Source organism: Malus domestica, chromosome 15 (assembly GCF_042453785.1).
Source record: "Malus domestica chromosome 15, GDT2T_hap1".
NCBI classification, from domain to species: Eukaryota; Viridiplantae; Streptophyta; class Magnoliopsida; order Rosales; family Rosaceae; genus Malus; species Malus domestica.
The window spans coordinates 29441891-29452929 of NC_091675.1; the positions used below are offsets into that span (position 1 = coordinate 29441891).

Consider the following 11039-nt stretch of genomic DNA (forward strand, 5'->3'; position numbering starts at 1 on the left):
TTAAACTTTTTCAAATGGATGTCAAAACCATATTCCTTAATGGATATCTTAATAAGGAGACCTACGAGGAACAACTAAAGGGCTTTAAGGATCCTCACAAGCCAGATGGGGTGTACAAACTGATAAAGGCTCTCTACGGTCTCAAACAAGCCCACGTGCTTGGTATGACAGGTTATCGTTTCATCTTCTTACTCATGGTTATACTCATGGTTCTGTTGATAAAACCTTGTTTGTTAAGAAGGTTAAATCTCATGTTGTGATTGCTCAAGTATATGTGGATGACATAGTTGTTGGATCTACTTCTGATTTTCTTGTGAAACAATTTATCGATACAAGGACAAGTGAATTTTAGATAAGTTTGGTTGGTGAATTAAACTATTTCCTTGGACTTCAAGTGAAACAAGAAAAGGATGGCATCTTCATCTCTTAAACAAAGTATGCCAAGAATTTGGTGAAAAAGTTCGGTCTAGAGGGGTTAAAAGCTGCTAGATCTCCTATGAGCACTTGTGCCAAAATTCACAAGGACTCAAGTAGCAAAGATATTGATCAGACTCTGTATAGAAGCATGATTGGAAGCTTACTCTACTAAACTGCTAGTCAACCAGACATCACATTTGCTGTTGAGGTGTGTGCACAATTTCAAAGCTGTCACAAGGAGTCTCACTTACAAGCAGTCAAGAGGGTCATCAAGTATGTGAGTGGAACCACTGATTATGGACTTCAATATATTCATGACATCAACAAAAACCTGGTTGGGTACAGTGATGTTGATTGAGCTGGGTGCATTGACAATAAAAAAAGTACCTCAGGATGAGCTTTCTATGTTGGGAACAATTTGGTTGCTTGGCACAGCAAGAAGCAAAATTGTGTTTCTTTATCTACTACCAAGGTAGAATATGTGGTTGCCGAGAGCTGTTACACTCAACTGATGTGGATGAAACAAATGCTTAGTGACTACAGTATATCTCAATACACCTTTCTTGTTTATTATGATAACATGAGTGCAATTGATATCTCTAAGAATCTTGTCTAACATTCGAGAACCAAACACTCATTACGCATCATTTCATTAGAGATCTAGTGGAAGCTAAGATTCTTACACTAAACTTTGTGCGAGCTGAAAAACAACTAGATGACATATTCACTAAAACCGTAGATAATCGAAGGTATGAAGATATTTGACAGTCTATTAGTCTTTTTGAAATGAACTGAATTGTTTCAATAACTACGCTTCCAAGTACTGTCTGTCTTGTCAGCATGCTCATCAGATACCTACGTTTTGTCTCTCTATATGCTTATCTTAACTATCATACATTCATGATATTTTTTGGATTATCCTTGGTTAATTACTCACTTTGATGTCATAGGTTCTCCCTATTATCTTGATGGCTTCTGAAAAATCATTTTTTTTAGTCATCCAAATCTAGTGGTGTTCTTGAATTTATTATTGATTTGGTCCTAATTGAGTGGTAGTGACTTTACTTACTCTATAATATGGACCATGTGCCAATTCTATTTTTTGTCCTCTTCCCAAATCAAAACAAAAAAAAATTTCAAATGGGAGAATGTTTTTTTTTAAAGGGGTGTCTTCAAAAGAAAGTATATATTATCAATGGGAAAATCCCTTCATTTTGGCCTTCCATGCAATGTCATAAGTAGTGCTTCATGATCCCCCTTTGTCGGTCATGTATCAAATTCTCTTAAATATCAATGGTGATTCATCAATATTTTACCCTCATTCAAATGACCTTGGCATTTCTCAAATTGGTGCCTCACTCAAAGTACCTCACCAAAGTTGAAGTGTTCTTTCAAGGCTTATGCCTTTTTTTTTTTTTTTTTTTTTTTGCGAGTCTTGTCCATGTAGGAAGTGTTGTCTCCTAAGGTCAAAGGATTATTAAAAGCTTGATTAACCTTGAAAATGCTTTTGAGATTAAATGCTTGTTTCTATGATTTTAAGATGGCTATCCACAATCCTTTCTCCCATACCTTGAAACATCACTGCAGGATTGTGAGCTTATGTTAATCTCATCACTAATGTTTGTGTATGCCTTTGAAGATTTGCCCATTAAGAACCGTATTGCACGTCTATTTTTGTACTCTTCAAATTACATATGTTCTGGAAGCATAGATATTCAAGCTACATCGTGGTTCTTTCTCATCTAGTCGTTATGTAGTTGGTTGTCTATTGGTGCAAAGATTCAAAATCTATCTTGATCTCTATCATTTTAATGAGTTGTCTTCGATTTGTTGGGTATATTTGTCGATGCCCATGCTCAAATTTATGTTTCAATGGTCATCTCTTTCTTCTGTTGAGTCACTGTCCCTTATCAGATAAATGAAGTTATGATTTGGAATTATGAGGGAGTGTGTTTTCATAAAGTTCAATTTCACTGCATGTATTCTTTTTGGAAGAGTTTCCATTATGGAGGAGTTCAATCACAACACATGCATCTTTTTGTGCTTACTTGTTGCTAGTCTAATTGTTGCTACACTTTGCTTGGGCATATCCATCTGATTTAGTGCATATTCTTTATCCGTTGTGCTCATGTTGTTCTTGTCCTGTGCTTTTGCAGCAAATTTGACTATTATGTCTGATTTTCCACCTTTTCTTTGTCTTACCATGACAAAATGGGGGAGAAAAAAATTCGCTGTGCTTCATATCTTACAAGCCTTTTACCCATTATAAATTTCATTTGTTCTTGTCAAGGGTTGTTCTTTTGCAGAAGTTGTTACTTGGTGTTTTTCTGTTGATTGATGTTCTCTTAAGTGTGGGTTTTGAGTGAAATTAGTTATAGGCTTGGGGTATTTTGTCAAGGAAAGCCAAAGGGGGAGATTGTGAAGTCTAGTCTTAGTGTTTGACTTTTCTTGTCAAATATTCTAATTGAACCATCACACATGTTCAATCTAGCTTTAGAATATACTCAAATCATGGACTGTTGCTGTTGGAGTAAATGTTCAAGAAGTGGCACATTCCAACTCAAAAGTTTGTTCATACATGTGCATTTCATGTCTTTATTTATGTTACATTTTGTCTAGTTTGTTTGTCTAGCCAGTCTAGGGTGCTGACTTCCAGCTGTCTAGGCACACAGATTAAGACATCCCACATAGGCTGATTGACACCTTTCTAATGGTAGTCAATTTCTGGCCATTGATCTAGCTAGATCTCTTTTGCAGCCGACAAGTGTCCTTGAGACACATTAGCTGATGGAAATTCTGATTTCCTTGGAGTATATTTGCTTATAGGGTTTCAATTTGTTTTTTGGGGGTTTATAACTTAGTTTTAGAGAAATAGTTGCTTTAAGGCTTTAAAGCTTGCATCTTCTCTATTTATGAACCCTAACTGCCAAACCTTCCTCATGCATTAAACACCCAATCATTGTCTATTAGGGTTGCATTGTTTTTAAGGTTTTGCATTTATGTCTTGATCTAGTTTTAAGGTTTAAATTCATTTTTAGACCAAGTTTTTTTATTCAAGTTAGATTCTTCCTTCAACAATTTGACTAGAGAATCTGACTAGTAATTTGAATCCAGATTTCATGTGCACATCATAAAATCATATCGTATCATTGATCATGTTGATCTCGTTGCCACAAGGTGATGAGCTCAGGAGGAGCTACTACTTCGTGAAGACCGAAGGAGTCCGTCTCGTGTAAGGCAAGATTGCAAAAAGGTAAAGTTGCTCTGTAGATAGGGATCTAGGAATTGAGCTTGTGTGATCTATGTATGAACCTTTGTTTACACTAGTGGATTGGACTAAGTGGAGAGTACTCAATTTTTAACCAAGAGGTGGGTTTTTTCGACCAAAAATATCTTGTGTTCAAGTTACGTTTATTGAGTTCAAGTTATGTTTATTGTGTCACACATCCCATACACACATACATGGTACATATATCTGTTGAACATCTAAACGGTATGTGTTCACTGTTATGCTCACTAGACACATTGATAGCTTGCAACGAACTACAACCTTGCTGACTAGGATAGTTTTTGAAAACTGAAATTGGTATTTGAATCTTAGATTTATTTACTAACAAATCTATCTTAGTTGACTAGCAGGCTTGACTAGTTAGTCCAGTGGATTATAGTTTTCATATACAAGTTATTCCACTTGGTACCAATTTCAATATCTCCTAAGTAATTCTAACCTTTCTTCCAATTTTCGAACCCTTTCCCAATGAAGACATTATTAGTTCCTTGTTGAAAATTGTTTCTAAATAGATAGCAACAGGTAGAATATGCGGCATCATTTTTTATACTGTACTCTACCCAGTGAACCTCATCATACCATTCAGAATTAAAGCGTCGAGGAACTCCAAAAAAAGGTCTTTATGGAAAACTTTAGTATAGGTTGACAATAAACTTGTTGTAAATAAGCTATTCAGACTTGATATCGAATATTAGGCTCATAATCTGACATTGGAGGTCGAGTTCCAAGATCCGCTAGAAGAGTAACCAAAATTTATTCTCACTTACTTTCTTTTAAACTTGAACCACCCGATCGTCCACGATAATATTTGTACACTTTTTTCTTATAATATCGCAGCATAACTGAATAATTTAATTAAAGTACACACCAATTTTGTTAAGAGCTACTCAAATTTGGTAAATTCATACAAACCAACTCCTCACACAAAATTCAACTCATTCAATAGTCTACATATAGTCTAAACACACATCAATTAATCAAAATAAAAACCATATATGATCAACGTCAATAATCAAATCTAATTATTCATAAAAGAGGCAATTTGTCATTCAATAAAACAATTAGAAATTTAATTTGAATAAGTTATCAAGAACTTACTTTGAATTTTGAAGGACAAATTTAGGTGGTCGTCAGGATGATCGCCGGAACGAGGTGGTAGGAGTTTGGGCATTTGAGATTGTGTTTGGTGGGATTAGGATTTGAGAATTGGAATTAGAATTGAGTTTGGGGTTGGCCGCAAAGTTTTTATAAAGTAACCTGGCCCAAAAAGATGTAGTTTTGCTAGGTAATATTTTAGGGAAAAAACAAAAGGAACTTCTCTTTGAGACATTTTATCAAGCAATTAGAGGGCATATTTAAAGGGTAACTCCAACCTTCATAGGGGCAGTACCCAAATCAACCATGGAGATTCATAAGTGGAGGGTTAGGTGACCCCCTTGTTCCTCAATGGGAGCCTAGGAGGTTTTAGATTTGACTCTAGAGAATGCACGTTGTATACTAATTTGTTATGACTGCTCATTGTGTGGCTTAACCCAAATTTCTATTTTTAGCGTATATATATTATGTGTTCTATTAAAAAAATATATTTATTTTATACTGAAAAAGAACATTTTTTGTTTTTGTTTTTGGACAAAAGACTAGTAATAATATGGTTTAAATTCGTCTTTAACGAAAATCAAATCTAAGATTTCTTACTTGTATAATGATTTATTATATTAGTGGCCCTCGGGGCTTTGTTCTTTAATTTAATTCTTTTCCTTTAAAAAGTTTTTATAAAAATCTTACCTTTTTAATTTAAAAGTAAAAAACATAAAGAAACACAGCTTTCTATACCCAGCCCATGCATGTCTTTAATCTTCACTCAGCATGTCCAAATACTACTTTTGAATCCAAATGCAGTGGATTGTAAAAACAAGACATGGAAGTTGACGCACGGATGGCGAACCACTACTTAAAAAGCACTTTGTCTTCCCCTTGTCGTTAACGTTAATGTTAATGTCAATGTCATTGAAGCCGTTAATGTTAATGTCAATGTCATTGAAGCTTCACCTTTCCCTCTCATAACTCACTCACAAGTAATCAAAACACTCGGTTCAAAAAGTGCTTCCTCTCTTTCTTTCTTATACTCAAAGAAAAAAGAGTGCTTTCTTGCCCCTTGACCTTTTCACCTGCGAATTTGCCTTTTGCACTTTGCAGGCTAAAATCAGCAAACCGCTAATGCCATGAACAGTGAGCATCAGAAGATGAAGTGGAAATCAGCATTCACTAGTACTACTACATGGTGAAGACAAACTCATAAGAAAATACCCCGCCCAAGATCCAACTGTACACCGAAAACTTCAAACGTAAAAGTTAGACCAAATCGACCCCCGCCCAAAGAAAACTAAAAGAACACATACAGTAAAAACGCTAATACAATTCGCGCAATTTTAGAACGAACATTTGAATTCGCAGAAAACAAACAACACTTCATATGCTAAGAAGATCGGGCGGCAGTGACTGCGGTGGTGGCTGGTCTTTCGTGTCTTTTGACGTTGTACCTGGAGACTCCGATGCAGTAGTGGCAGGTGGAGGCGAGGACTCTGTGATGGCTGATTCCTCTACCAGTTTTGAGCCGGGCCCCTTTGGAAGCTCGGTCAGAATTTGAACCACTTCTCGCATTGTTGGACGTTCCACTGCTTGTTCTTCCACACACAGCATTGCCACGTAAAATACGTGCATAACCTCATGGAGAGGAACTGAAGCGAGTCTAGGGTCAAGGATTTTGAGGACTCCTTCCTTGTTTGAATCAGTCATTTTTCGCACCCATTGGACTATGTCCACTCCGTCCCCAAATTCACCAACCGGTTTCCTGCCGCTAACAAGTTCCAAGAGAACCACACCGAAGCTATAAACGTCGCTCTTCTCATCAACCTTCAATGTGTATGCATACTCTGCACAAACAAAAGCCATGTACAAATTAATTAAGGTGCTCAACCAGTTCAATTGTCATTTTTCTTGTTACAGTAAAAAGTCATTAAATTTCATGTACTTTGAAAGAAGCCTACCAACCACTATATCAAATTTTCAACAGATTAAATGCTTAATCAAGAGCTTATATGAAATTATGAAACCAAAAGTCAAATCTCACCAGATTACAAAGAAGCTTCTGCAAGAAATAAATGCAAAGACCTCACACATATAGTACATCTTTATTTGGAGTAAAGGAACTCAATTAAGACAAAAGATTAGGCAGTTAATACAGTTTTATACAGTAGTAAAATACTCGAAAATTCAAAGGTTGAGTGAATATATCATACCTGGAGCAATATATCCATAAGAACCAGCAATTGCAGACATGCACTCGGACGTGCCAGAATCCTGCAGGAACTTGGCAAGCCCGAAATCAGCTACATGAGCTTCGAAATTAGAGTCGAGGAGGATGTTATTGGACTTCACGTCTCTGTGGACGATCAACGGTGAGCAGTCGTGGTGAAGATAGCAAAGCCCCTTTGCGGCTTCAATGGCAATTTTGCACCTTGTGTCCCAATGCAAGTGACCCCCTTTTTTGCCATGAAGAACTTCACCCAAGCTCCCATTGGGCATGTACTCATAAACCAAAAGATTTGTTTCGTGGTTTGAACAGAAACCCAATAATCGAACAATGTGTCTGTGTCGAATTCGACCAAGAGTTTGGATTTCGGCGTTGAATCCGTGGTCGTGGGAGGACCCTCTGCTCATTGCAGGGAGTCTTTTGACTGCCACACTGTCACCAGTAGGCATAGCTCCTTTGTACACAATCCCAGCCCCTCCTTTCCCAATAATGTTGTCCTCCTTCAACGAATCCAACACATCATCAACCGAGAAGTCCAAGCGTTGGAATGCAGTAAGTTTCCAAGCTCGGGAATCGCTTGCTCTCTTCAATGACCGGGCCTTGATTATTGCTGCAACCGCGAATATGATCGAGCACAGAAGCAACCCAATAACAAGCAATAGCTTCAGAGAAGCAGTGAGTGTACCTTTTACATGTGGTTGGTGAGTGCCATTGGCCACCCCGTCTTTGCAGGGAACCAAATAGGGACCGCAGAGGTCGGGGTTGCCCAAAAACGAAGTGTAATTGAAGTAACTGAACTGACCAGTGCCCGGAACCAAACCCGAAAGATTGTTATATGAAAAGTCCACGGATGTCAAGCTCTGCATTGTGGATATAGACGACGGAATGCTGCCAAAAAGATGGTTTCTCGAAAGGTTGAGGTAGTTCAGTATCCTCATGCCGGTAATCTCCTTCGGAATCTCGCCGGATAGCTCGTTTCGGCTGAGATCGACAAATGTCAAGAGCTTGCATAGGCTGATTTCGGGGGTTATCGAACCCATGAACTTGTTGTGCTTGAAATCCATCTTGGATAGCTGCTGCAATCGCCCAATCTCCGGTGGGATTCGACCCGAGAACTTGTTCCCGTCGAGAAGAAGTTTCTGGACGCCGGAGAAGTTGCCGATGGTGGGTGGCAGGGACCCGGAAAGCCGGTTATTGGAAAGACTAATCTGGCCGAGATTCCCCGAGATTGTATCGGTCTCGGGAAACGAACCATCCAAGAGATTATCCTGCAACTCGACTTGGGTAAGCTTGGGCAGACTAAACAGACCTTTCGGAATCGACCCGTTGAGGAAGTTGTCGCCCATTCGGATCCGACTCAGCGAGTCACACCGGCCAAGCGACTCGGGAATCGGCCCGAAAAGGAAGTTGGAGAGAGTGATGAGGGTCTGGAGACTGTTCCCGAAACACATATCGGGAGGGAGAGTTCCGGTCAACTTGTTTGACGAAAGGTCGAGGATTTGAAGCTTCCCGTTTTTGCCCAAACCCTGAGGGATACTGCCAGTGAAGTTGTTCTCCCAGAGCTGCAGAACCTGGAGCTCCGGCAAGTCGCCGATAAACTCCGGAATGGCGCCGTGGAGTCTGTTTCGGAAGAGATTCAAAAGGGTCAAGTTCTTGAGCTCCGAAAAGGAACCCGGAATCTCGCCGGTATACATATTGTTGGATAAGTCCATGGATTTCAGGCTCTTGAGGTAGCCCAGCTCGGGAGTCAACCACCCGGAAAGGGCATTGACCTGGAGAAACAGGGTGTCGACATTTTGCAGCCGACCCAGTTCCGGCGGGACCTCTCCGGTTAAGTTACAGTTGGCGGCGTCGAACCGGACGAGGTTGGATAAGTTTCCAATTTCGGGCGGTATTCCGCCTTCGTAGCTGTTGAAATAGCCGATGTAGAGCTCTTTCAAGGTGGTTAAGTTTCCGATTTCGGGAGGGATTGAACCGCCCAATTCGTTGCCGGAGACGGCTAGGTACTCGAGGAATGGGAAGCGGCCGAACTCGGGAGGGATCTGGCCGGAGAAGAAGTTTCCGCCCAAATGCAAATGGCGGAGGGAGGTCATGTGGGTGACGGAGACGGGGAGTTTGCCGGTGAGGTTGTTGTTGTAGAGGTCGAGGACGGTGAGGCGGGTGAGGTTGGAGAGCTGACGGGGGAAGGTGGTGTTGAAGACGTTGTTGGAGAGGTTGAGGAGGCGGAGGCCCGAGAGGGCTGAGATATCGGGCGGGATGGGACCCGAGAACTGGTTCTCGGCGAGGGTGAGGTTGGAGAGGAAGCGGAGGTGGGCGAGGTCAGGAGAAAGAGTGCCGGTGAGGTCGAGGCCGGAGAGGTCAAGGGAGGTCACGTAGCGGCGGGAGGAGTCGCAGGTAACGCCGGACCAAGTGCAGTGGCTGGTGGTGGGGGTCCAGGTGGAAAGGGCCGAGTTGGGGTCGGACGTTATGGAAGATTTGAGGGAGAGGAGGGCGCGGTAGTCGGACATTGCGCCCGCGGAGAGGGAGCGGTGGAGGTGGAGGAGGAAGAGGAGGAAAAGGAGCCGCATTTTTGGTGGTGTTTGGGCGGGCGGTGTGCGGAGGAGGGAAGAAAGGGGGGGGAGTAGCTGGAGTGAGTGACTTTGTTCACTTCTTCAGTAAGTACAGAGGCGGGTGCGGTTTGTGGGACTGGTTTGTGTGATTTTATTGTCTTATTTTTAAATTTAAATATTTTTTTTTTTCCAGCAGGTCAATATATGGCTTTTGGTTGGACCGGCAGTTTCTGACAGAACTCAAAAATAATGGTTTCGGATAAACACGATAACTTATTAGGTCATTATCATGTGATCCGTTAATAACGGGTTCTTAATGGGTATACACGCAGATAACACGTGGGTAACCTGTTTCGACCTCTTAAGAAAAAATTTATTTTGATAATTTTAAAGTTTAATTACTAAAAGATTTATTATAAAATACAATAACCATATTAACATATACAATATATTCTATATTAAATATATAGTTTTGTATTATTATTCTATATAAGTTTAAAAAAAAAAGTTTTAGTCATTATTTATTTTTATTATAAGAGTTCCTTATTATCATTACTAGGATAAATTTTACTTAACATATTGTTGTCCAAATTAAAATAAACTAATATAGTATTTGTATAGGCAAAAACTAAGAAGATATACCTACAAGTATGAAAAATGTGAAAGAATATATAAACACTCGTGATTCATCATTATTCCTCCACAAGTGGATAATGATTACACTTACATTATCGTTTAGATTTTTAAAATCCTCCAAACCTTTATAAATAATGTTTTTTATTTGAGGGCAAAATTAATAATAATTATTGTAGAAGTGTAAAAAAAGTAAAAAATAATATATATATATATACAATCACTCATAGTGACAAACTTTACACCTTTCATGAAAGAGTTAGCTTCAAAATCCAACACTATAACTCATAAACCTTAAATTTATATTTAACCGTCGATTGCCATTTACGCTTTATTCTTCTTACTGAATTTTATTTTTTAAATTTTATTTTTTGAAAACATGATCATCTAGCAGATGTAAGAAGATGAACGGTTCAGATATTTGATATCACGTTTCGATATTTACGGTTAACTGAAATATGAGTTGATGTCATATAGTTTGTAGAAACTTTATAAACATCAACTAATATTTTCACTAACTGTAAAACTCTAAATATAGTATCAACCATCCAAACCGTTCATCTTCCTGCATCCTCTAATAGATCAAGTTTTCAAAAAACAAAATTTGAAAAAAACAAAATTTGATGAGAACAATGAAGCGTAAATGTAAACAACAATCAGCGGTTAAATTTTGATCTATGATTTATATGATTATAGTTGTGAATTTCGAAGTTAAGCTCTTTATGAAAGTTGTAAAGCTTGTCATTACGAGCATTTATATATTTTTTTCTATAATTTTTTACACTTCTACATTAATTAAAAAACTATTAAAGACTTTAGGTAAGTGAAAATATACTTA

At 38.9% G+C, this 11039-nt stretch overlaps 1 protein-coding gene across 1 annotated transcript; it reads right to left on the reverse strand.

Annotated features, from left to right (window-relative positions):
- Positions 1-5945: 5945 nt before the first annotated feature.
- On the reverse strand, positions 5946-9715 carry LOC103455975 (leucine-rich repeat receptor-like serine/threonine-protein kinase BAM1). Its single transcript, XM_008395590.4, has 2 exons — positions 7006-9715; positions 5946-6639 (listed from the first exon to the last, which is right to left on the reverse strand). The coding sequence occupies exons 1-2, from the start codon at positions 9584-9586 to the stop codon at positions 6176-6178; spliced, it is 3045 nt and encodes a 1014-aa protein (XP_008393812.3). The 5' UTR covers positions 9587-9715; the 3' UTR covers positions 5946-6175.
- Between the last annotated feature and the right edge of the window lie 1324 nt (positions 9716-11039).